Source organism: Spea bombifrons, chromosome 13 (genome assembly GCF_027358695.1).
Source record: "Spea bombifrons isolate aSpeBom1 chromosome 13, aSpeBom1.2.pri, whole genome shotgun sequence".
In the NCBI taxonomy this organism is placed as follows: domain Eukaryota; kingdom Metazoa; phylum Chordata; class Amphibia; order Anura; family Pelobatidae; genus Spea; species Spea bombifrons.
In genome coordinates, this window is record NC_071099.1 from 20470903 (window position 1) to 20496685 (window position 25783).

The following is a 25783-nucleotide window of genomic DNA, read 5'->3' on the forward strand; positions in this document are numbered from 1 at the left end:
TTATTAACCCGAGAAACGCATTTCCACAGAACTTTTTTCTACCCCAAGAATCGAAGTCTCGCCATCTCTCAACTTCACGGAAGGGAGAAACCTGTCCGTCACGTGCTCGGTCCAGACATCTCCGGCCATCTCCGAGGAGGTGGAAATCACTATCCAGAAGGATAAGCAGATTCTGAAAAGCTCCAAGACGGGGAACGCCTTCTATTCGCAGCTCGCCACCGTCGCTCACATGGGGCAGTACACCTGCAAAGCGGAACTGAGGAAGGCTTCGAAGAGCAGCAGCATCTTTGTCGCTGTGACAGGTAAATTCAGGTGTCTCGGGCTGCTCTCCGATGACGTAGACCCCGGTGCCGATCTCTGCTGGAGCAGGGGAATCGTCAAAAACGTTTATTTAGGGCTTCAGGTTTTCCTGTGCCGGGAGAGGGATTTTATTATTAATAAAGTTGTTTTTTTGACCTTTTCTTATTGTGTCCACGTGACTGGAACAAGGTCCAGGAGGAAGGTGTAATTGTACGCAGGAGATCCGTGTCACCTGTAATTCTGTGTCTCTGGCCGCACTGATATTTCCCACTTTCTCCCCATTTGTTGCTGATTGCAGAGCTGTTCCCAAGGCCACGACTCCACGCCAATGTCAGGAATTTAAACTTAAATGAAGGGGATATATTGCCTCTGTCATGCGCGGTTCCTGGATTAAAGTGGGACGTTTTGAGCAACCAGAGCTTTTATTTACTAAAGAACAAGGACTTCAGGAAACAGATGAACATTGGAGGCAAATACAGCACAGCAGTAAAGGAGGCGGACACAGGATCCTACACGTGTGAGATCACCATGTCTAACATCACCAAGACAAGTGATCCAGTCCACGTCAAGGTCCACGGTGAGTCCCGTGTCTGGCGGGGTGTGGATGACGTGGCGGGTGCTCTCGGGGAGTCTGTTTCTTTGTGCTCTCCCCTCCAGTCTCTCCTGCAGCGAGGTATTCCTGCTTCCCGTTCCTGTTCTCATTCACACTAATCTTCTGATATTTGCAGCTCCCGTGTCAAAGCCGGTTCTCGCGCATGAAAGCAGCGGACACCGCATGGTGGTTCTGGGAGACACCATAGAGCTGAGCTGTTGGTCCCACAATGGGACTCTTCCTATCACGTACTCGCTGTTCCGTGGAACCGAGCTGCTGGGCATGGTGGAGGTGACCAGCAAAAAGCCAGCAGTATTTAAGGTTAATGTGACCAAGTCACAGGATCTGGTGATGTACCGATGCCTCGCCGCCAACAGAAACACTCGGTATAACCACTCCAGCGACACCATTAACATCCCTGTTATAAGTACGTTGAGAATTGTAACATGCGGGTAGATTTGGGCGCATGGGGCTGGCATAGCCATCCTTACATCCATCCTTCCATACATACACAAAGCTGTCTTAACCCCTCGCTGACTGCTGCTCTTGTCTCCCTGCAGCTCCTGTTAAAGGTGTCCAGTTTGTCACGATACCGAATGACGGGGATGTGCAGGAAGGGACTGAGCTAAGCCTGGTGTGCTCGGTAGAAGGCGGCACTTTCCCCATTGAATTTCACTTTTATGTTAAGAAAGGAAAAGATCTCGTCCTGAAAAATGCCACCAGTGTGTACAAGCACCATGCCGAGTACGTGGTGTCGCCGTTTAACAAAGAGGAAGATGGAAGTTACTTCTGCAAAGCGTCGAACCGTGCCCAGCACAGCCTACAGAGCCATGCTGTAGCCATGAAAGGTCAGATTCCCCTTTTGTAGTTTGCCATTTGCCTCACTGGGCTGTCACTGATCTGGGTTGTCTCCTCGCACTGCTCGGCCCTTCTCCCTGCTCGCTGACCGGCCCTTCTCCCTGCTCGCTGACCGGCCCTTCTCCCTGCTCGCTGACCGGCCCTTCTCCCTGCTCGCTGACTGGCCCTTCTCCCTGCTCGCTGACTGGCCCTTCTCCCTGCTCGCTGACCGGCCCTTCTCCCTGCTCGCTGACTGGCCCTTCTCCCTGCTCGCTGACCGGCTCTTCTCCCTGCTCGCTGACCGGCCCTTCTCCCTGCTCGCTGACCGGCCCTTCTCCCTGGGCGCTGACTGGCCCTTCTCCTCGCGCACTCCGAACCTGCTCTTCTCCCCGCTCTCTCGCCCGCTCTTCTCCCCACTCTCTCGCCCGCTCTTCTCCCCTCCGCTGCTCCTAGGGTATGACTTGTTTCGTTGCTTTCGTTTGCAGCCGTTCTTGCTAACTGGAAGAAAGGAGTGATCGGCAGTTTTGTGATTTTCATCATCGTGGCTGTGATAATCATCTCATTATACTTTTACCTGAATAAGAAGAAAAAGGGTAAGGAAGGCTGTGCTTAAATGTGATATGTCTTTCCATATATCTATCTAATAGATACCCCTCTATCCACGTCCCTATATCTCTGTCCCTTCAGTGTATTATTCCCCCCCAATGCTATATGTTCTTCACAGTGTTTCTATGTAAAATATGTGGAAGCCGCTGTTCAGAGACCCTTTCTGTTTCCATTTACAGGCCTAGAAGTTGCCCTCGATATGGCTGGGTATGTATATAGGCGAGCATCATCTGCGCTGATCATTAACCCCTGATATATGTGTATGGATTTAATGGACCACACTCACTAAATGTTGCTATCCAGGGAGTTTCTCTGTGACTGAACCTCGCACGTCCACATTAATGTTAGCATTCGATGTCTGGATCTATTAAAAGGTGGTGATGTTACTGTTAACCCTTTATGTTTAGCTGTTAACTCTATCTCTTGTTGCATTTCAGAACACCAAATGCCACCGGTTCAAACAAAGAAAAAAACGCAAAAGCCGAGGATTCTTACATTGGTGAGTTAGAAGTCACGGGTGCCTTTAGACCCGACCTCAGCACATAAGTGGGCTAAAGAAACGCACCACGAAGGCACTCACAATCACAAATGCCCTAATCCCCTAAATTCCTAATCCTGCCCGAGCTTTGCCTCCTCCCGAGTCGGCCATTGCTTTGTGCCAAACCGTAGCGCGCAGGTGGGTCGGCGTTCGGCTTGTTGCCTGAGATTCAGGACATAAAAGCTAGAATTTAGATTAGATTCCCGAGTGGACCCCAGCCAGCCTACCTGCTGCGTCGGGCCGTCTTTCTGCGTCGGGCCGTCTTTCTGCGTCGGGCCGTCTTTCTGCGTCGGGCCGTCTTTCTGCGTCGGGCCGTCTTTCTGCGTCGGCCCGTCTTTCTGCGTCGGCCCGTCTTTCTGCGTCGGGCCGTCTTTCTGCGTCGGGCCGTCTTTCTGCGTCGGGCCGTCTTTCTGCGTCGGGCCGTCTTTCTGCGTCGGGCCGTCTTTCTGCGTCGGCCCGTCTTTCTGCGTCGGCCCGTCTTTCTGCGCCGGGCCGTCTTTCTGCGCCGGCCCGTCTTTCTGCGCCGGCCCGTCTTTCTGCGTCGGCCCGTCTTTCTGCGTCGGGTCTGCTGCTGCTATCTGGTCTGTAACCCTCATCTTGTTTGTTGCAGGATCCGTTCAAAATGAAGACGGAAACCATGTTGTTAACAATTCAGGGGAAAACATAGGTAAAGAAGAATGGTCCTAAACCTACAGAAATGTCTGCCCCAGAGAACAGCATTCGGCATTAAAATCCTGGTCCATGTTTATCGCATGTACCGTATCGCATGTACCGTATAGCGTGTACCGTATCGCATGTACCGTATCGCGTGTACCGTATCGCGTGTACCGTATCGCATGTCACGTGTTATGTTGCCTGATAAGATCCAGTTATTCTGTTACGTACCTGATAGCAGGAGGCCGTGTAATCTGTGCTGACATGTTTCGGCGGCCCTGGTCCCTCCTGCCCCCGCCGGGAACCTGGTTGCCCTGCGGATCTGGCTTCTGCCCCCTTAGTGCCCCATTCCTGCCGCGTATTAGTAGCTTTATTGGTGGGATCTGCTCATAATTTCTTGTAAAGTTATCTTATAAAACACGGGATGTAACGCAGTCCGTGGCATCGCAGTCACGTGTCGCCCCTAATGTCTAAACTTTGGTTTTTTTCCAGGAAATAGTGACGTGGCGTATACAGAAGTGGAGGTGGACACGGCCTCACCCGTCCGAGGTACCTGATAACTGCATGGCATTAAACACGCAATATGTTATAAATCAATGAGAGGATGATGAGGGCAAATGACAGGCGCAGGAGTGCAGGAGGTGACGCTTACTGATTGTGTCCAATGCGTTTTCCAGCTCCGGTAACGAAGGGGACAGAGACAGTTTATAGCGAAATCGTAAAGTGTGACCGCGGTGAGTAAAGAGACGTAGGGAGGGGATGGATCGGACCGCCGTGCGGACCCCAACTGCTAATGGCGCAGACGGTTAGGAGCGTTATGCCCCCAATTTATTATTCTTTTCATTTGTGCCGTCGTCCCGATTTGCAGGAATGAGAAATCCTTTTTCCAGAACAGAGTACTGGTTCTTCTCCAGGTCCCAATCAGCCCTTTATGGTTTCCATCGCTGGGTGTTTGTTGGCTTTCCTATGACAAGTTTCGTTTTTTGTGATTATCCAAATGCGTCATGTCTGGAAAAAAACAAACGGCGCAGGCTGGCCGAATATTAAGCTGCTCTCACATAGCGGTACCGAGCACCTGCTCGCATTCACACGAGGCGGTCCGAGTCCGAGGTTATTTTTGGAAGAGCTGGAAAACATTGTTAAAGCGCTCGTTCTTCCTGAGTGATGGACAGGAAAAGTGTTTGGCTCAGATAAGGACAGCGCCGGGTGAACAGCTCCCATTTCTCCAGCCCGACAGATCACTTTGGGGGAAACTGACTGTAAATAAACAGCGGTCGCCAGAGTCACAAAAATTCCTCCGAATCCCCAAAGGGAGCCCGGTTTTATTGACTTTATTTCATTATCTGGTGGGGGGGACATCCTGCTCCCCAGGGCTGGGCGGCCGCGGCTTTTAATATCTGGTTATTATAGGTTGGAACCAAATCCAGCTGTTTTTTGGCTTTCTTTAATTGGTTTTATTTTTTTCGCAGATGCTGTCGAAGCCAATGAGAACGTGAGTATCTATTTCTGACATAAGGTTCTCCGAGCTTATACCCCCGTCCCCCCCCCCCTGCGGGGCAGATACCCGGGTGATGCCTGGACAGGGGCAGGTGGGGGAACGTGGCATAGTGAGAAAGAGATGTACAAAAAGCTGTGGCTCGGGCATGGCACGTTAATCCGAGTCATTATTACTTTCTAATCCCACGGAGCCGTCCGCCGTGACACCGCTGGGATCAGCCTTCCTGGTGTCTGATGATGATGATGATTGTAGAAACACGTTTCGTAAACTAGGGAAAAAACAAGCATTCTCGCCACAGCCCAGCAAACAATGTGAAATTAGTCATTCTTGGCTAAGGTGGCTTCTCATTGTTAAGATATTTCCTCAAATATGTTTTCAAAGAGGCCTTTCTTTTACTGAGCGAGGAACATGTCAACAGAGCGCTGAGGAAGGAAATCCACTCCCATTTCCCCACCGCGAGACTCCATTCATTTAATATCTTCCAAGCCGCGGCCGGGACCGGAGGGGATGACGGCTCCTTCGCTGGCGCTCGTTCCCAATACGTTTACTTAAACAAATTAGCGGTTTGTCTGTTTATGTTCTGTGATTTTGATATAGCGTTTCATTGTTTCTTGCCTAAATATTAAGCGGTAAATATATCTGTAAAAATAATCTGGGTAAGACATATCCCTGGGCGTAACGGGACGGTGGCCAGGGATGTGTTAGCCGGCGACCTGTGCCGGCAAAGCAAAGATATGACGAGCCACGCGTGTGGCTAAAAGGAGTCGGGTAGTAGTAGTAGCTGGTGGGTCTAACCAATGCAGCTGGCCGATGAGAAGGTCGGTGATTGATAATCAATCAATGATTAAGAAGATCCACGGGTATAATCCGGGGGTATAATGTGGCCCCTTCCAAATAAGACGGCGCTTGGTCTCTTATCGTTCACCAATTTCTCGCTTTGCTTTGTATCTACAGGGGCCAGAAGGCTTTCCTGACGCCAACTAACAGCCCCACCCCCCCAGGCCCATGGGGCAAAAACAATCCTGGAGAGATGGAGCAGACCCCGACAAACACCCCGGGAATTTATTGATAGGAGTCGACCTGTGTAAAGCAGTGCCGTGAACAGGTGATCCACGAGGAAATAATGAATGCTTCTTGGTTAACCTCTTCCTGTGCCGGGACAGCCTGTGATGCTTTGTGATCTCTCTGGCGTTGTTAAGGTTAAATTCCAGTTACAGCTCTTGTTTATCATCCAAGTGAGGGGAGAATGGAGACGTGGGCCGTACGGACGCCATCGCTGGGTTTGCCGGGTCCCTGTATAGCAGCGCCTTTCCTTTTTAATCTCTGCTGTGCGTGGAGCACCCACTCGGAGTCCGCGCATGACTTCCGTGGGTCGTGTCTCGGTACACGTGTGAAGCTTCTTTCTAAATCCGTTTCTGGAAGAAGATAACTTAAAAATATTCCACATCCTTCATCAAAGATTTGGACGCCTCGAGCTCATTGGCCTCCCTGTATTATTACTTCATAATCCAGAAAAAAACCTTCGGTGCCACCACCAGGAACCTCCCGGCCCCCGAGACGACGCCACGTATCCGGTGCGGAGACCACCGCACGAAGCTGCTGATTGGCTGCGGCCGTCGCCTTGTCCTGCTCTGCTGCCTCCCTCGTATAACAATAAAGACTGGACTTTCATCCACAGTAACAGAATCGCTTCTTTTGTGCTGAATTGATTGTTGTAAATAAAGGTTTTATAACAATATTCCGACGTCTCCCATTCTATCTCATTATATTATATATTATACGTGTATATATGTATATATTATACGTGTATATATGTATATATTATACGTATCTATATATATATTATAGGTGTATATATAGGTGTATATATTATACGTGTATATATATATTATAGGTGTATATATATTATACGTGTATATATATATATATTATACATGTATATATTATAGGTGTATATATATTATAGGTGTATATATATTATACATGTATATATATTATAGGTATGTATATATTATACGTGTATATATGTATATATGTATATATATATATATATATATTATACGTGTTCGTGGCGCTAGCTTTGTGTGTTTGGTGGCAGGGGTGGGATTTTTGCAGCCCGCCGGGTTAAATAATGGCCGAGGCTGATCCTCTGGCTGTGAGAGGAGGGTCGCTTTAGTCTTTACTGAACCCAAATTCACGTGGCTGAGGACGCAGACTTGGGAAACCCTGTCACCCCTCTCATGGGGCCTAAAGGTAACGGGGCTTTATTCGGGGACGCCGATTCCTGGAACATTACCATGAAATTGGAGTGAAAGTTTAAAATGTTCTCTGTTTTGTTTAATTCTCCCTCCTCTGTGCTTCCCTTCCCTCTCCTTTGCCCTGCTCGTGCCGCTCGCTTTCTCCCCTTCTCTCTCCTTTGCCCTGCTCGTGCTGCTTGCTCTCTCCCCTTCTCTTCTTTGCCCTGCTCGTGCCGCTCGCTTTCTCTCTCCTTTGCCCTGCTCGTGCCGCTCGCTCTCTCCCCTTCTCTTCTCTCTTTTGCCCTGCTCGTGCCGCTCGCTCTCTCCCCTTTGCCCTGCTCGTGCTGCTCTCTCTCTCCCCTATCATTTTCCCTTCTCTGCTTGCCCCTGATCCTTGCTCGGGTGGAAAGGGCTCTGTTATGGCCGTGTGGCGACCCTGCGTATCGTTCTCTGCCGTTTGAAGGCCGCTTATATATTTCCTGTCCCTTTGAAGCCACGAAGAGACAGCCTGGGAAAGGTCTCTGTCCTGTCAGATCAATGGCAGCTGCTTCCTCCGAAGCGCTGACTGATTTTACAAACTGTCTGCTTCCTAGCGCTGCGGATCAAAGCGGGGCAGTCGCACGCGGCTCCGCCGCTCAGCCCTCGGCTCCCGGGGCCGGACTGTTTTAGTAAATGAACGTCCGATCTCTTGTATGTTTTCATTTACAGCTCGAGTGACGCTCAACGCCGGACACAGAGCAGGAAAAGAAACATTTGTCAAGGAGCTTGCAATTTAAAGGTAGGATACGAAGCCCCCCCTCGCTGACCCCACACATAGACGGAATAGGTGACCCTGGCCCAATGAGCTCACAGTCTAGTTATTTAACGGGCGATCGTCCTGCAAACATCAGCTTCCTGTGATTGTGAAGGAATTTACGCAGGTGTCTGATTAGCCCCAGCATGGCCAGGAACTAGTTAAACCCTGGCCTTATTTAAGACTCCATGGGGGCCAAAGCTGCCCCTTCTTCCCCGCTCGCTGTTCCCACTGCTTCCTGAGATTGTTTGTTTTTGACCAATAATGAGACATCCGCTCATTAGAATGACCTCCCCGAGACCGCCAGCCCTTAATCCCTGTAACGTTCTTAATATGATGGCTGGTAGACATGACACACTAGAGCAGACTCCCAGCAGCGGTGGTAAACAGCAAATCTTCCGATATGGAAATATCGGGGGGAGACGCGATGGTTCTGTACAGAGGGTGTAGAGAGCCGCCGTGTGATTCCGGGACATCGTGTCCAGGACGGGACGCTCTCTCGCGTGTTTGTTGTCTCTGGCGTACGAGGAGGGATGGAGAGTTCATCAAGAAGTCTCTTCCTTTCTTAGATATGATGCTTTCTTTTCCTCAATCACTGCTCCGGCCGAGCGATCCCCCCTCCAGCTCATATTATTTTTATATACATATATATATATAATGTTATATTATATACATACGTATACGGGGGGGGGGCACTGTATATTCTTTATACAGAAAGCCTTTCGTCCACAGATGCTCTCGGTGGGACTCCTTGCTCCCAAATGAAATAATCCGGGATGTGCGCCCCCCCCCGTCATCACATTTTCATAACCCCCCCCAAAAAAGACTACAAAGACAAGGAAGTGAACCCCAGGGGCCCCTAACACCAGGAGATGCCAGACTACATGCTTTACCAGGGGTGCCACCTGCAGGCTGCGCTGGGAAGTACATGCGCCGTCACCATTTAAAGGGACGCTTGTGGTCCGTTGACTATACTTGTGCCACGAGGCACGGTCTCCTAGCCAGGAGCTACAGCTAGTGCTGATATAGCAAGCCGGTGGGTAAGGGCTAGAAATGCTCATCAAGCGTGGTCTCCCTGGATGTGCCGCTGCCAGGTGAACGGGCCACGGTCCTGATGTGATTATAGAGGTCATAGATTTTGGGAGAAATAACAGAATTCGCAGACATTTTTTTTTCTGCCACGGACTTCGTGTTCTTCTACATTGTGAAATAGTTTAGGGAGGAGCCGCGTGGTGCGGTCATACCATGAATCCACGTGGAGTTCCGCGTGGTACAGAAAGATGCCCTGCAGGATCCGGATCCCCCACGATACAGACAGCAGCTCTTTCCCGCAGCCCCAGCTGCCGTGGCGCGCGTTCTCTGGGTGTTGCGGGCTCACAAGTTCTTGGCAGCCACGATGTACTGTTCCAGGAACCGGCGCACCTTGGACACATGCGTGGTCTCCTTTAACGTGGTGTCGCGGCTGCGCAGCAGGAGGAGCCCGTTCTCCAGCGTATTCTCGCTCACCAGGACTGTGAACAGGATTCCCATCTCGTCGTATCTGCAGAGCAAGCAACACTCAGCTTCTATTCTGGACACGTTCCGTGACACACATTCCGTGACACACATTCCGTGACACACATTCCGTGACACACATTCCGTGGCACAGAATGACAGCGCGTCAGACGGCAGGACGGACTGCGCTCTTCTGTTTATTAACCCCAAATCTGCCGACAATATTAATAACACAAACGTTCTGTTTCACTCACTTTGCGAAGACTTTCTCCACGGGGGTCTGTAAGGATTCCAGGTAACCCGGCCACACGGAGATCCCACTGCCACGCAGCTCGTCAGAAATGCCCTGGCAAACCTGCAAAGCAGCCCCAGCCCACAGTGTTACCCGTCCACGTATCGGACCGACAGCTTTGTACTACACAATCATGCAATGACGTATCCATGACACAGGGCCGGCATTATACACCACAGGGCCGGCATTATACACCACAGGGCCGGTATTATACACCACAGGGCGGGCATTATACACCACAGGGCGGGCATTATACACCACACGGCCGGCATTATACACCACACGGCCGGCATTATACACCACAGGGCCGGCATTATACACCACAGGGCCGGCATTATACACCACAGGGCCGGCATTATACACCACACGGCCGGCATTATACACCACACGGCCGGCATTATACACCACACGGCCGGCATTATACACCACACGGCCGGCATTATACACCACACGGCCGGCATTATACACCACACGGCCGGCATTATACACCACAGGGCCGGCATTATACACCACACGGCCGGCATTATACACCACACGGCCGGCATTATACACCACACGGCCGGCTCTTTTTGTGATGCCGCGGGGAGCCCCAGTAGCCACAGAATTAACCGTTTGGCTAAAGAAGCTCAGAACATGATGACTGTCAGCCCACGTACTGACCAGTCTCAGGTCCACGGCCAGTCCTTTTCCCATGTCCACGGCCACTTTAACCGGTGCCAACGAAGGATGAAGTTTCAGGACCTAGAAATAAAATCATTTACTGGATAAAACCTGCTGTTTTAGATTGTTTTAGATTAACCCTTTCTACCCCTGAGTCTCCGGGGGGGGCTTTTATGACACGCTTACTGCATCCGACAGATTTACTCCCGAGATTTTAACTCCAACCCCAACACCCCCCCGGCTCTGATCACAGGTCTAACCTGCAGGGGGTCTCTGCCACACACATGTAACTACGCAGCAGCCCACCTCCCTTCTCCTGTCCTTGCTTTGGGGTGACAGGTTCTCTGCCGGCTGCAGGGCGTCTGATAGGCAGGCCAGAACCCCGCGCTCCAGGTCCCCGCTCACCCACACGACATGCGGGGTCACCGACTTCCTCCCATCTCGGCCCTGGAAGAGAGAAACGGGGGGTCGCGATGCTTAGTAAAACACCCAGAACGGCGGCACCACGGGGGCCGAACGCTCTCCCCTCAGCTCTTACAAAACACAGCAGCACCGCTAAGTGGACAGTGGCCTGAAATCACACGTGGAACCGGCTTCACAGACAGAAAAGGATTTTCTATCATACGTGCAGCTTGGTGCTCCCAGGGTGCATCTGTAAGAGGGCGGAGTCATCCATACTGCAGACACTTTCAATTGGTTCCTTTCCCCAGGGGAAGTGATAATATATTCGAGTCGTCCTGCTGTGGCCCTCCGGTTGCTCCATGGCGCTGAATCTGGACGGGCTCTGGGCAAACTAGGGGTAAAAAGGCAGCGGTCAGCCGCAGGTATCTATTCTCTACATGCGTGTTCTTAGCACGCATCACACTGTCCGTGTACAGAACAGGGGCGGAGCCAGAGCTCACACAAACACTCACACCCAGACACTCACACCACTAAACATTCAACACTCACACACGCACACCCAGACACTCACGCCACTAAACATTCAACACTCACACGCACACCCAGACACTCACGCCACTAAACATTCAACACTCACACGCACACTCACACCAACACCACTAAACATTCAACACGCACACCCAGACACTCACACCACTAAACATTCAACACTCACACCCAGACACTCACATCAACACCACTAAACATTCCACACTCACACACGCACACCCACATCAACACCACTAAACATTCAACACTCACACACACCAACACCACTAAACATTCAACACTCACTCACACACACCCAGACACTCACACTAGCACACAGGTTAAACCGATTGAGAAGATTCCCCTAAAATGGGAAATTACACACCTTCTGCCACCACAGCAGTCTCTGGCGCAGCCAGTAATCTCGCCATCGGCCTGCAGTTTTTGCCGCGCTGAACCAGGTCAGAGACGCCGCCGTCCTCTCTCCAATCCTTCAACAGGAAAGATCCAGATCATTTATCATAAAGCAACAGCAACGTATCAACGCAAGCGGCGAGACACAAAGGGCTGGCCCACTGCGGTAACTATAGCTGGGCCAAGCTGTTCCAGAAGAGGTTAATTGGTTTGGCCCTTCATCATGTATAGTGGGTCAAAGAGCTTTAGTGAATAGACCCGGCTGGCTGATAACGGAGGTTGTCTCGTACCCAGAGAGCTCCGCGGAGTCCGTCTCGCCAGGAATGGGATGAAAGCACTTCCCGATCTCCGCTACGCCAAACGGAAGCCTCTTACTCATCAGCTCCAGGCACGGAACGTATTGCTGGAGAGCACCTGGAATCCCCAAAACGTGGGAGACAAGATCAGAGACGGCACCTGATTGGTTCATGGATTACCAAAAACTGGGTGCAGGAAGGCGGTCCACGCATGTTACCCTCTACCTGCCCCCCCGGAGCCCAGACAACCCCGACACGACAACAAGTGGATTGCCCCACGTGTGCGTTGGCTCCACGCGTCCACCTGTTCTCACGTCAGGTGCTCCTGACACGGAAGACGTACAAGAGACGGAGCCACCTTGCGATGTCATACAAAGCGCTGCGTAAACTGTTGGCGCTATGTAAATAAAAGACAATGATAGTAATAATAATACACGCTGCAAACTCGTGACGTCATTGGCATGGTATAACCTCACGGCAGACTGTAGGCGGACGCTCTGCACCCCGGATCCCTCATTACTATGGAAGGGTCTGCACATCCACCCCTAAAGTGCTGGTTTTTACCATAGAGAAGATCCCCTCTCAGCGTCCATCGGGGGCTTTCTCTGTCCAGGAGCGAGGGGACGGGCCGCTCTTTGGTTAAATCTCCGGTTTGGAGCCGGGACCTCCGGCTGTCGCCCCATATTGTCTTTAACGGGGTTCCTGATGTGGTTTGCGGGGGGACGTGATGCGGGGAGTCAATCGCTAGAACGTCGTCTCTGCGTAAAACCACCGAGTCCCACCAGCCGTTCACCAGGTTTTTCTGCAGCTCCTTTCCTAGCGGCCCGAGGCCATGGCTTCCTCTCAGAAGAGACCCCTCTGTCAATTTGTCTCCCGTTATAAAGTGCCTGCGCCGACACAGATCAAACAGGACTTCCTGCAGCCGGTCACCGGAACCCCCCGAGAGCCTCCGAGTGCCGGATCCGTTTTTATAGACGTGTAAATTCACTCGGCTGCACCAAGTCCTGGCTTTGCCGACACTAGAACCGGCCATATCCACGTTCAGACGGTGAGACTTTAACCGTAATTACAGCTCAGGCGACAGCCGGCGGTGCGGGGAACCGACTTCCTGTACAGACTGGAGACAGAGAAACGCGAACGACGTTAATTATCGCAACACCCAGCAGAGAACGCGCGGCTCTACCCCCGTCCTTTATAACTGGGGTGGATCCCCCCCTGCTGCTTTATAACTGGGGTGGATACCCCTCCTGCTGCTTTATAACTGGGGTGGATACCCCCCTCCTTTATAACTGGGGTGGATCCCCCCCTGCTGCTTTATAACTGGGGTGGATACCCCCCCTGCTGCTTTATAACTGGGGTGGATACCCCCCTGCTGCTTTATAACTGGGGTGGATCCCCCCCTGCTGCTTTATAACTGGGGTGGATACCCCCCCTGCTGCTTTATAACTGGGGTGGATACCCCCCCTGCTGCTTTATAACTGGGGTGGATACCCCCCCCCTGCTGCTTTACAACTGGGGTGGATACCCCCCCTGCTGCTTTATAACTGGGGTGGATACCCCCCCTGCTGCTTTATAACTGGGGTGGATACCCCCCCGTTGCTTTATAACTGGGGTGGATACCCCCCCTGCTGCTTTATAACTGGGGTGGATACCCCCCCTGCTGCTTTATAACTGGGGTGGATACCCCCCCTGCTGCTTTATAACTGGGGTGGATAACCCCCCCGTTGCTTTATAACTGGGGTGGATACCCCCCCTCGCTGCTTTATAACTGGGGTGGATACCCCCCCTGCTGCTTTATAACTGGGGTGGATACCCCCCCTGCTGCTTTATAACTGGGGTGGATAACCCCCCCGTTGCTTTATAACTGGGGTGGATACCCCCCCCCCGCTGCTTTATGACTGGGGTGCATAGCCCCCGCAGCTTTATATCTGGGGTGCATACCCCCCCCTGCTGCTTTATAACTGGGGTGCATACCCCCTTGTGTGGCCCCTGGGGCTGTGCTGGAAGGGGCCAATCCGTGACTCTGAGGGTTGTCTATTATCCGGAGCTGAGACCTTGCCCGGGGACGGGATTGGGCACTCCTGTCAGTGATGTACAGCGCCGAACTCCATGCCATTACCTTACCCCCTGCTCCTTCCATGTGCGTTGCACGCCTCGCTCTGGTGTCCTGTCGGCCAATGACAGAAAGAAGGCGGTGCATAACAACCTCAGCCTCACTCCTGAAAAAAAAAAAAGACCAATCACATGTAAAGGGCGGAGCTAACTTGCATACGCAATAGGAATCCACTTCCAGGAAGGAGGCGCGCTTCGTGCGTTCTAAGCCTCGCTCTTGCGGACCAATGCCTAGCGTGCTAGCGCCTCAGCACCTGGTACAGTGTCCGCTGAGGGTCAATCCATTCTCACGTTTTGGGGTCGCCCTGCGCCATCATGTCAGCTTCCAGTAGCGAGGCGCGCGTTTACATGATTCCCCCTGCAGAAAGGCGGCAGATCTAGTGATTTCATCAATTACACCGCCCTCCCGCCCAGATCAACCGAATGGGGAGGGCGAATGATCCCTGGAACAGGAAGTTAAAATGGGTTCCGAGTGTGTTCTGGTTGTAGGGAAGAGGTTTGGGTGTTAAAATGTTTGATTGCTTAACAAATGGTATTCTAACGGCTGGTACATGCGCGTTACTCCCCCATGTGACATGTAAATTCAATTGAACAGCTGGTACATGTGCGTTATCACCTTAACACGCTACATGGGGAGGGTAACGTGCATGTGCGGATAGTCTTCAGCTTTAGTTTTAAGGGTTTGTTAGGATATTTAAGGCTTTGGAGGCGGCCGAGACATCGGATTAGAGGGCTTTAAATTTAACAGTCTTTGAGGTGATCAGGTTACACAACAGGTCACTGCCTTCCACCACCCACTGCTTCCCATGCCCCTATTCTAGTGCTGCACCCCCCCACCTGCCACTTCCCACACCCCTATGCCAGCCACCACCTCTCATGCCCCTATCACACCCCCCAACCCCCCCCCCCACACACGGACACAACACATTGCGTTGAGTTAAATGATCTTTATTGAAGGCCATGCACTGCCTCCTTTACAGTACTCCAAATCACTGTACATAGACGTGTGAAAACACTGGCTGTATTTTCTAGTACAAAAAACTAAAACTGCGTCAGGAATGTAGAGAAACAGTCAACTTAAATAGTGAAAGTGCACCAGTTACCGCTGCACAGCAGATCCCTGCTCATCCTTACGACTCTTAAATAAACTACTTAGTTCGGGAAACACAAAACAGCAAGGGTAAAAAAAAAAAAAAAAAAAAGAAAGAGCGGCGGTCTCACTGGGGGTACGTTCCCGGCATGGCGTAGCCCAACATGGAAGGTGCGGCAGCTGCGGCGGCAGCCGGGTAAGTGTATGCTGGCTGGTTCATTCCATTCTGCATGGTGGCAGCAAACTGCTGAGTGGCGTCATAGTTTTGGTAGGTGCCGGTCTGAGCGGTGCCTCTGAAGCCTCCTTGCAGTGCGCTTGCGTTAAAGCCGTTTGAGTAGGCGCTGCCGTTGCCAAAAGACTGTCCTCCGAAGCCATTCTGGGACTTGTTGCCGAAGTCCCTTTTTCCAAACCCGCGGTCGTAATTCTCCCTGTCCCACCCGCCCCGCTTGCCTGAAGAGTATCGCCGGTCATTCATCCCTCTGCCTCTGAAGCGCCCTGTGGAAGAGATAGGACAGGTGAGTTTCCGTCGTAGAAGTGTTACGCTTAGCACATCTGCCTCCTATGCATGTGTAACCATGACAACAGCCCCGGCACCTACCTCTATCTTCCACGAGCTGCAGGAGCTTGGGGTTGATGGCTTGATTGGCTTCACGGAGCACAGAGACCAGGTCATTCACTTGCTTCACATTGTTTGGGGTAAAGAATGTGTACGCCGTGCCTGTCTTACTACTGCGGGCCGTCCTGCCGATGCGGTGGATATAGTCCTCGGAGGAGTTAGGGTAGTCATAATTGATGACAAATTTCACATCTTCCACATCTGTAAAGTGTTGCAGTGTGGCAAAGAGGGAAGCACAAAGGATTTGCACACCACAACAGCCAGACCAAAAACACAAGTTAGACAACGTGCCTGCTAAAGAGGAGTCAGGGCTGAAAAGAAGACGCGTTAGGAAACAGCAGCAGGAGGCGAGGGCGTCTCTCACCCCAAAACCTTACCAGCATGACGCAACGGCCGCGGAGAAACCCAACTGTCAAGTGACATCTGAAAGCTTCTCCGCAGTATGAAAGCCTCGGAGCGGCCCCTTCACTTAGAAGACACTGGCCACCGAACCACTTGGACTTGCCAAGAACTTACAACCGCAAGAAACACATGGTGACCTTCCCTCGCTGGGAAGAGAACGTTAGCTAACGCTTTGTGTCTCGTCTAGGCGAGCGTTCACTCGAGAATTTGTCCCCCTCTGGCAGGTCTTGACATGACTACTACGGTTCAGGTGAGGGAGGATCGTGAAAGTCTGCAGAGGCGAGGAGTGCTGCTTCCCCTCTATACACTCATGTGCCAGTACTCACCAATTTGTCTACAAAAGGCTTAGAACCAAAGAAACCAAAACCCCGCTCTCCCGGTGAGTCAAGGCTCAAGAATATTTGGCAGATTCTTCACCAAGTCAGCCCTGAGTGAAACAGACCCTGCGATCGCTGCCGCAGCGTGTATTACGAGTAACAGGCATGCAGAGCATGGGACCTGGCGAGGCGTGTCTCACGGTACACGTCACAGGATTGCCGTTTTGGTGAGGATTAAAAGTCTCTGCCTTTTGAAGGTTACTGGCACACGATTCTCAGCTTTCCACCTCTCTACTCGACTGGAAGCAGCCAGCCGATTTCCACTAGTCCTCCATCCCCCTCGAGTCCTCCGAATGTCATGCCTAGGCCATGCCACAAAGACCGCACCTTCGTGAAAAACAAAACTCAAGAGAATGGCAGAGGTTAAAGAAAGCAGTTAAACTTTCTTTAGGAGAGTGGAGAACGCGGCGCAGGCACTGTATCATATACTGACCTAAGCCTCGGGAAGCAACGTCTGTGGCTATCAGGATTGGGGATTTGCCGTGTTTGAACTCTGCAAAGTTAAAGGGAAGATTTAGACTGGACCCGGTGACCAAGCGGGTAACAGAACACCTGCCATTGGAGGATCACTTACCATTTAAAACCCAATCACGCTCTTGCTGGCTTTTGTCACCATGGATTCCCATCGCAGGCCACCTGAAATAAAATGCGGCATTAGAAGCGCAGATCTAGCTGCTTTTCACCCACCGGCCCCCGGGAGCAGAACCGGTACGATCTGCCACATGCAGCAGTCCCGCAGCAGGCAAGGGCCACAGTCTGTGCGCCCTACTTACCCATCACGCCTCAGCTTGCGGGTCAGATCGTCACAGCGACGCTTTGTCTCCACAAACACTATGGTCTTGTTTTCCTTCTCACTCATGATTTCTTCCATCAGGCGAACAAGCCTAGTAGAGAGAACCAGTTAGCGACTTGTTGGGACTGAAGGTATGAAGTCTTATCCCATCCCATGACACCCCCCAGGGAGGCAGGTGGGCCTCATCTGGGGTAAGACCTCAGGACGAGGGGGCAGAACTCACTTGTCGTCTTTTTCCCCGTCGTTACAGACATCCACGATCTGAAGGATGTTGTGGTTGGCACTCAGCTCCAGGGCGCCGATGTTAATGTGCACGTAGTCTTTGAGGAAGTCTTCGGCGAGCTGCCGGACCTCCTTGGGCCAGGTCGCGCTCCACATCAGCGTCTGTCTGTCAGGCCGAATCTGGTCAACTATCTTCCTGATCTGAGGCTCAAAGCCCATGTCGAGCATTCGGTCAGCTTCGTCGAGGACCAGGTATGTGCATCTGTTCAGGTTGGTCTTCCCGGCTTCCAAGAAGTCGATGAGGCGGCCGGGAGTCGCAATGCAGATTTCCACGCCTGTACAGAGAACAAGTCTGTGAGACCATGTCACAACAGTCCCTCTTCACCAAAACATGACCTGGTACAGTACCCACCTCTCTCCAGGTCTCTGATCTGTGGCCCTTTGGGAGCTCCCCCATAAATGCAGGTGGACTTCAGGCGGCAGGCTCTCCCGTACTCGGCGGCAACTTGCTGTACTTGCTGAGCCAGTTCTCGGGTTGGCGCCAGCACCAGGAGCTGCAATGAAATAAGGTGTTGTGGTCAGCGATGTTACCGAGGGTCCGCTGCTCGGGTCTGACCGGTAACCACCGTTTCCTAGCTGCTCGGATCGGCCCCCCGGATAGAGATGGAAACCAAGACCGAAGTTAACAGAGCGAGAAGTCCATCCAAATGATCAGGGCCCCCCCAGCACTAAACAGAGACCCCCGGAGCCTTCAGATACTCACAATTGGGCCATCACCTCGCTGCAGGAAAGGCTGATGATTAATGTGAACGATTCCAGGGAGAAGGTACTGTAATTAGAGATTACAACACATTAGTAAGGGCCACAAATCCACTTCATTCACTAAACTGCCATGGGAGGTCAGCGCTTACCGAGAGGGTCTTTCCAGATCCGGTCATAGCAACACCAACCATATCCAGCCCGCTGAGTGCTACCGGCCAGCCTTGACCTTGGATGGGAGTCGGATCCGTGAAGTTCTGCCGCTTGACGACTTCCATGACGTTGGCTGCAACGGACAAAAGCGTTAGAACCTTTCAGCGGTGGGAGAGGCAGAAAAAGCCCCCCGAAGCGCCACGGCAGGGGAAGGGCCACTCACCTGGGAAGCTAGCTTCATGAAACTGCAGGATGGGTTTGGGGCAGTTAATTCCTCGGACAGAGATTTCCTTGCTTCGTCTGTATTGCTCAACTTCTTGCTGCAAGAAACAAGGCGAGATGCTGAAGAGACGGACTCCCTCGTTAAATGGACAGTTACTGCGATTAGACTGCTCCGCGCAACAGTCTCCAAACCGAATGCCACGGCGGAATGTCTCGTGCCACTTACCGGTGTGCGTTTGACCACGTCGGGGTGCTCCTGGTAGAAGTTCTTTTCAAATTTTGGTAATTCGTCCAAATTCCATTTCTTTTTCATGAGCCTTTCACCAGGGTTACCAAATTTTCCAGAGGGGCCACCCCTGCTACCTCCAAAGCGAGGGCCACCGCCATAGCTACAAAAGGATTACAGGTTAGACGCGCTGAAGATCGCAGCAGTGGACCGCGTACCGTCGTTGAGCGAGTCGGGCCCACTTCCCAGGGGGATCCCGAGCCGGTCATATACAAGATAAAGGCCCCCTTCACGACCCCTAAATATTCCAGGCCGTGCGAGAAACCAGCAGCAGCCCCCACCCTTACAGCTTCCTGGAACCCCAGTGCAACCACACACGGAGTGCCAGCCCGGGATTAACAAAAATGAAACCGGGCAGCCAGCTAGGCCTGACCGGAAGCACGCGCCCATGCAGTTTACCCCTAGTGTTCGGTGTGTGGGGTAAGGACCCCCGATTGACTGAGTGCAGCAGAAATCCCAAGCGCTTCCACTAAAACAGCCGTAAGTGCAGCCCCGGGGATGAGGTCGCCTCAGAGTGCAAGCTCCTGGGCCCAGCTCCATTAACAAGGCTACACCGGCCAAGAGATGCTAGTCTCCGCCTCGGGGCGGGGACTGGCACGCGCCAGTTTATGTCCGCACGGCCGCCATTTTGTGTTCAGACAAAGAGCCGGCATTTTGTGCAAAGTTCTCGTGGCTGAGATGCTTGGTAACGCTAAACAGCGCACACCGATCGAAAACCGAAACCACCACCTGCCCAGCCCATAGCAATCCCCCGGTCTACAAACCAGCCTCCCCCGTTTCTCGGCCACGTAATATCAAACCACCAGCTGAAACGCGCAGCCGCCCCAGTCACTCACCCTCTGTCGCGGCCGCGGTCTCTATCGCTGTATCCAGGCATGTCTGCTGCTGGGTATGTGGGGATACGCAGGGTATCTGTATAGGTCCGTCCTGTGTGGGGTGTTACCGGGGAAGGGAAACTGCTCAGTGGCCGCCTGCCGGTTATATACACAGAGAAGCCGGCATGCGTCACACTGACGTCACCCATATCCCTCCGCGTCTAGGGCGGGCTTTGTAGACGCCATCTTTAATGGGGGCAAATGGTTTCCACCGCTTCAGTGCATGACCATACAGACGTATCCCGCAGCGGGGGCTCAGTCAACCTCTACTGAGTACAAGAGTGGGGCTGGAGGTGCAGTGAGAGGCTCGGACCGGCGCAACCTCTATAAGTTAGCTTGTGAAGGGATGCTGCCCTCAACAAAAATGGCGGGTGTAGGCGCAGTAACAGGGTTGGCCTCTTATTGTACCTCGTGATGCGCTGGGACACACTCGTAGGATAAATGGCCGAATAATTTAGTCCCTGGCGGTATGAATGCGATAATTTATCATTAGTATAATTATGATGTGATATTAATTCTAATTAAAGAATAATTAGTCTTAATCCTCGGTACGGCCGCTACGCGAAGAGTAAGGGAGTAAAGCTCTGCAGATCCCGCGGCTTCAATTATACAACAACCCCCCCCCGTCTCTCTAGTAAAGTGGATGCGGCTCTTGAGGTTAATACATGGCAGTGCTGAGAGGATGTGGGATGTACCATCTGTGCGGGGTACTGTGTGGGCACTACCATCCCACAACATGCAACCAGCACACAGAGCACACGCATCCTTCAACACATGAGTATAACGCGAGACCCGCCACCCACACCATGGAATACCCCACGGGTATCACAAGACCGGCCACCCTTTCCACGGGTATCACAAGACCCGACACCCACTGCATGGAATACCCCACGGGTATAACAAGATAAAGCACCCACTCCATGGGTATCACGAGACCCGCTGCCCACACCACGGTATCACGGCATATTCCGGTATCGCTGTGATCCCGGTGGTTACAGCTCCCCGGACGTTTTTGCATAAAATAATTCAGAACGTGGTCTAACCCCTTAACCCCTTAGGACCCAGGTTTTGTGCGTCACGATACGTGGCTCTTCCTTTCCTCTTGCCCCAGTGGGGGTATGAGGGCTTTACGTGTCGCCTTTCAGACGCTCGCTGTTATCGCTTATTATCCATGGCACGATGACCCAAACCAGTGGCAGCCGGTCCGTCTCCATCTGCTTTCTGCCAGACACACTGAATGCTAATCGCTTTCATTGTGAAGGGAACCCACCCATCCCACAGCCACGATTCCACAACACCCCACCAATTCACTCGCAAATAGACTTGTGGAATCCCACGGAGATTCTGAATGAACCATTTCAATGTAGACTGCAGGCATCCTTTACATTCCATACACCCGAATACACACATCCTATACATTCCATACACCCCAATACACACATCCTATACATTCCATACACCCCAATACACACATCCTATACATTCCATACACCCCAATACACACATCCTATACATTCCATACACCCCAATACACACATCCTATACATTCCATACACCCCAATACACACATCCTATACATTCCATACACCCCAATACACACATCCTATACATTCCATACACCCCAATATACACATCCTATACATTCCATACACCCCAATACACACATCCTATACATTCCATACACCCCAATACACACATCCTATACATTCCATACACCCCAATACACACATCCCATACATTCCATACACCCCAATACACACATCCTATACATTCCATACACCCCAATACACACATCCTATACATTCCATACACCCCAATATACACATCCTATACATTCCATACACCCCAATACACACATCCTATACATTCCATACACCCCAATACACACATCCTATACATTCCATACACCCCAATACACACATCCTATACATTCCATACACCCCAATACACACATCCTATACATTCCATACACCCCAATACACACATCCTATACATTCCATACACCCCAATATACACATCCTATACATTCCATACACCCCAATATACACATCCTATACATTCCATACACCCCAATACACACATCCTATACATTCCATACACCCCAATACACACATCCTATACATTCCATACACCCCAATATACACATCCTATACATTCCATACACCCCAATACACACATCCTATACATTCCATACACCCCAATATACACATCCTATACATTCCATACACCCCAATACACACATCCTATACATTCCATACACCCCAATACACACATCCTATACATTCCATACACCCCAATACACACATCCTATACATTCCATACACCCCAATACACACATCCTATACATTCCATACACCCCAATATACACATCCTATACATTCCATACACCCCAATACACACATCCTATACATTCCATACACCCCAATATACACATCCTATACATTCCATACACCCCAATACACACATCCTATACATTCCATACACCCCAATACACACATCCTATACATTCCATACCCTCCAATACACACACATCTTATACATTCCATACACCCGAATACACACATCCTATACATTCCATACACCCCAATACACACATCCTATACATTCCATACACCCCAATACACACATCCTATACATTCCATACACCCCAATATACATACATCCTATACATTCCATACACCCCAATATACACATCCTATACATTCCATACACCCCAATATACACATCCTATACATTCCATACACCCCAATACACACATCCTATACATTCCATACACCCCAATACACACATCCTATACATTCCATACACCCCAATATACACATCCTATACATTCCATACACCCCAATATACACATCCTATACATTCCATACACCCCAATACACACATCCTATACATTCCATACACCCCAATATACACATCCTATACATTCCATACACCCCAATACACACATCCTATACATTCCATACACCCCAATACACACATCCTATACATTCCATACACCCCAATATACACATCCTATACATTCCATACACCCCAATACACACATCCTATACATTCCATACACCCCAATATACACATCCTATACATTCCATACACCCCAATACACACATCCTATACATTCCATACACCCCAATACACACATCCTATACATTCCATACACCCCAATATACATACATCCTATACATTCCATACACCCCAATATACATACCGGTACATCCTATACATTCCATACACCCCAATATACATACATCCTATACATTCCATACACCCCAATATACATACATCCTATACATTCCATACACCCGAATACACACATCCTATACATTCCATACCCTCCAATACACACATCCTATACATTCCATACACCCCAATATACACATCCTATACATTCCATACACTCCAATACACACATCCTATACATTCCATACACCCCAATATACACATCCTATACATTCCATACACTCCAATACACACACATCTTATACATTCCATACACCCGAATACACACATCCTATACATTCCATACCCTCCAATACACACATCCTATACATTCCATACACCCCAATACACACATCCTATACATTCCATACACCCCAATATACACATCCTATACATTCCATACACCCCAATACACACATCCTATACATTCCATACACCCCAATATACACATCCTATACATTCCATACACCCCAATATACACATCCTATACATTCCATACACCCCAATATACACATCCTATACATTCCATACACCCCAATACACACATCCTATACATTCCATACACCACAATACACACATCCTATACATTCCATACACCCCAATACACACATCCTATACATTCCATACACCCCAATACACACATCCTATACATTCCATACACCCCAATATACACATCCTATACATTCCATACACTCCAATACACACACATCTTATACATTCCATACACCCGAATACACACATCCTATACATTCCATACCCTCCAATACACACATCCTATACATTCCATACACTCCAATACACACATCCTATACATTCCATACACCCCAATATACACATCCTATACATTCCATACACCCCAATACACACATCCTATACATTCCGTACACCCCAATATACATACATCCTATACATTCCATACACCCGAATACACACATCCTATACATTCCATACACCCCAATACACACATCCTATACATTCCATACACTCCAATACACACATCCTATACATTCCATACACCCCAATACACACATCCTATACATTCCATACACCCCAATACACACATCCTATACATTCCATACACTCGAATACATACACACACATCTTATACATTCCATACACCCAAATATACATACATCCTTATATATGCATAGGCAATATTATTATATTATTATTATTTTATTAGTAATATTTGTATTATGTTATATATGCACAGGCTTTATTATTTTTAGTATTATTATTATATTAGTATTATTATGTTATACACACACAGGCCGTATTAGTATTATTTTATTATTATTATGTTATATATACACAGGCCGTATTATTATTATTATATATTATTGTATTAGTATTATTATTATCTGATATATGCACAGGCCATATTATTATTATATTATTATTATGTTATATACACACACAGGCCGTATTAGTATGTGATATATGCACAGGCCGTATTATTATTATTATTATATTTTATTGTATTAGTATTTTTATCTGATATATGCACAGGCCATATTATTATTATATTAGTATTATTATTATGTTATACACACACACAGGCCGTATTAGTATTATTTTATTATTATTATTATATATTATTGTATTTGTATTATTATGTGATATATGCACAGGCCATATTATTATTATATTAGTATTATTATGTTATACACACGCACAGGCCGTATTAGTATTATTTTATTATTATCATTATATATTATTGTATTTGTATTATTATGTGATATATGCACAGGCCATATTATTATTATATTAGTATTATAATTATTTTATACACACACACAGGCCGTATTAGTATTATTTTATTATTATTATTATTATGTGATATATGCACAGGCCATATTATTATTATTATATATTATTGTATTTGTATTATTATGTGATATATGCACAGGCCATATTATTATTATATTAGTATTATAATTATGTTATACACACACACAGGCCGTATTAGTATTATTTTATTATTATTATTATATATTATTGTATTAGTATTTTTATCTGATATATGCACAGGCCATATTATTATTATATTAGTATTATTATTATGTTATACACACACACAGGCCGTATTAGTATTATTTTATTATTATTATTATATATTATTGTATTTGTATTATTATGTGATATATGCACAGGCCATATTATTATTATATTAGTATTATTATGTTATACACACGCACAGGCCGTATTAGTATTATTTTATTATTATCATTATATATTATTGTATTTGTATTATTATGTGATATATGCACAGGCCATATTATTATTATATTAGTATTATAATTATGTTATACACACACACAGGCCGTATTAGTATTATTTTATTATTATCATTATATATTATTGTATTTGTATTATTATGTGATATATGCACAGGCCATATTATTATTATATTAGTATTACAATTATGTTATACACGCACAGGCCGTATTAGTATTATTTTATTATTATCATTATATATTATTGTATTTGTATTATTATGTGATATATGCACAGGC

General features: G+C 49.0%; 3 protein-coding genes across 4 annotated transcripts in view; 1 reads left to right on the plus strand and 2 right to left on the minus strand.

The window, feature by feature from the left end:
* Nucleotides 1-5037, plus strand: part of PECAM1 (platelet and endothelial cell adhesion molecule 1) — a 7567-nt gene extending 2530 nt beyond the window's left edge. Inside the window, exons 5-15 of the mRNA XM_053452794.1 lie at nt 30-302; nt 599-877; nt 1029-1319; nt 1453-1740; nt 2215-2322; nt 2515-2542; nt 2773-2834; nt 3484-3540; nt 4020-4076; nt 4205-4261; nt 4997-5037. Coding sequence (XP_053308769.1) covers nt 30-302; nt 599-877; nt 1029-1319; nt 1453-1740; nt 2215-2322; nt 2515-2542; nt 2773-2834; nt 3484-3540; nt 4020-4076; nt 4205-4261; nt 4997-5037 — 1541 coding nt within the window. The remainder of the gene's footprint in view (nt 1-29; nt 303-598; nt 878-1028; nt 1320-1452; nt 1741-2214; nt 2323-2514; nt 2543-2772; nt 2835-3483; nt 3541-4019; nt 4077-4204; nt 4262-4996) is intronic.
* Nucleotides 5038-9239: 4202 nt separating this feature from the next.
* On the minus strand, nt 9240-13215 carry POLG2 (DNA polymerase gamma 2, accessory subunit). 2 transcript variants are annotated; one of them, XM_053453412.1, is made up of 8 exons: nt 12706-13215; nt 12136-12259; nt 11817-11922; nt 11127-11294; nt 10808-10948; nt 10502-10582; nt 9804-9904; nt 9240-9595 (listed from the first exon to the last, which is right to left on the minus strand). In XM_053453412.1, exons 1-8 carry the CDS (start codon nt 13172-13174, stop codon nt 9430-9432), a joined length of 1356 nt encoding a protein of 451 aa, XP_053309387.1. In that variant the 5' UTR covers nt 13175-13215; the 3' UTR covers nt 9240-9429. The 2 variants fall into 2 exon arrangements, with proteins under 2 accessions (XP_053309387.1, XP_053309388.1); XM_053453413.1 differs by lacking the exon at nt 9240-9595 and having other exon boundaries at nt 10762-10948.
* A 1970-nt stretch (nt 13216-15185) lies between these two features.
* DDX5 (DEAD-box helicase 5) lies at nt 15186-20169 on the minus strand. Its single transcript, XM_053453215.1, has 12 exons — nt 20010-20169; nt 19114-19276; nt 18889-18985; nt 18665-18798; nt 18517-18582; nt 18166-18307; nt 17755-18088; nt 17512-17622; nt 17313-17374; nt 17172-17231; nt 15942-16160; nt 15186-15838 (listed from the first exon to the last, which is right to left on the minus strand). Exons 1-12 carry the CDS (start codon nt 20048-20050, stop codon nt 15471-15473), a joined length of 1797 nt encoding a protein of 598 aa, XP_053309190.1. The 5' UTR covers nt 20051-20169; the 3' UTR covers nt 15186-15470.
* Between the last annotated feature and the right edge of the window lie 5614 nt (nt 20170-25783).

Excerpts from the sequence above, each read along its gene's own strand:
- POLG2 (XM_053453412.1), bottom strand. The coding sequence starts at position 13,174 with ATGGCCGGTTCTAGTGTCGGCAAAGCCAGGACTTGGTGCAGCCGAGTG. Across the intron at positions 12,260-12,705 it reads GAGAGGGGATCTTCTCTATG|GTGCTCTCCAGCAATACGTT; the intron begins GTAAAAACCAGC and ends TGGGGATTCCAG. Across the intron at positions 10,949-11,126 it reads CTGGGAGCACCAAGCTGCAC|GGCCGAGATGGGAGGAAGTC; the intron begins GTATGATAGAAA and ends TCTCTCTTCCAG.
- DDX5 (XM_053453215.1), bottom strand. The coding sequence starts at position 20,050 with ATGCCTGGATACAGCGATAGAGACCGCGGCCGCGACAGAGG. Across the intron at positions 17,375-17,511 it reads CGCAAGCTGAGGCGTGATGG|GTGGCCTGCGATGGGAATCC; the intron begins GTAAGTAGGGCG and ends ATTTTATTTCAG. Across the intron at positions 15,839-15,941 it reads GCAGCTCGTGGAAGATAGAG|GGCGCTTCAGAGGCAGAGGG; the intron begins GTAGGTGCCGGG and ends TCTCTTCCACAG.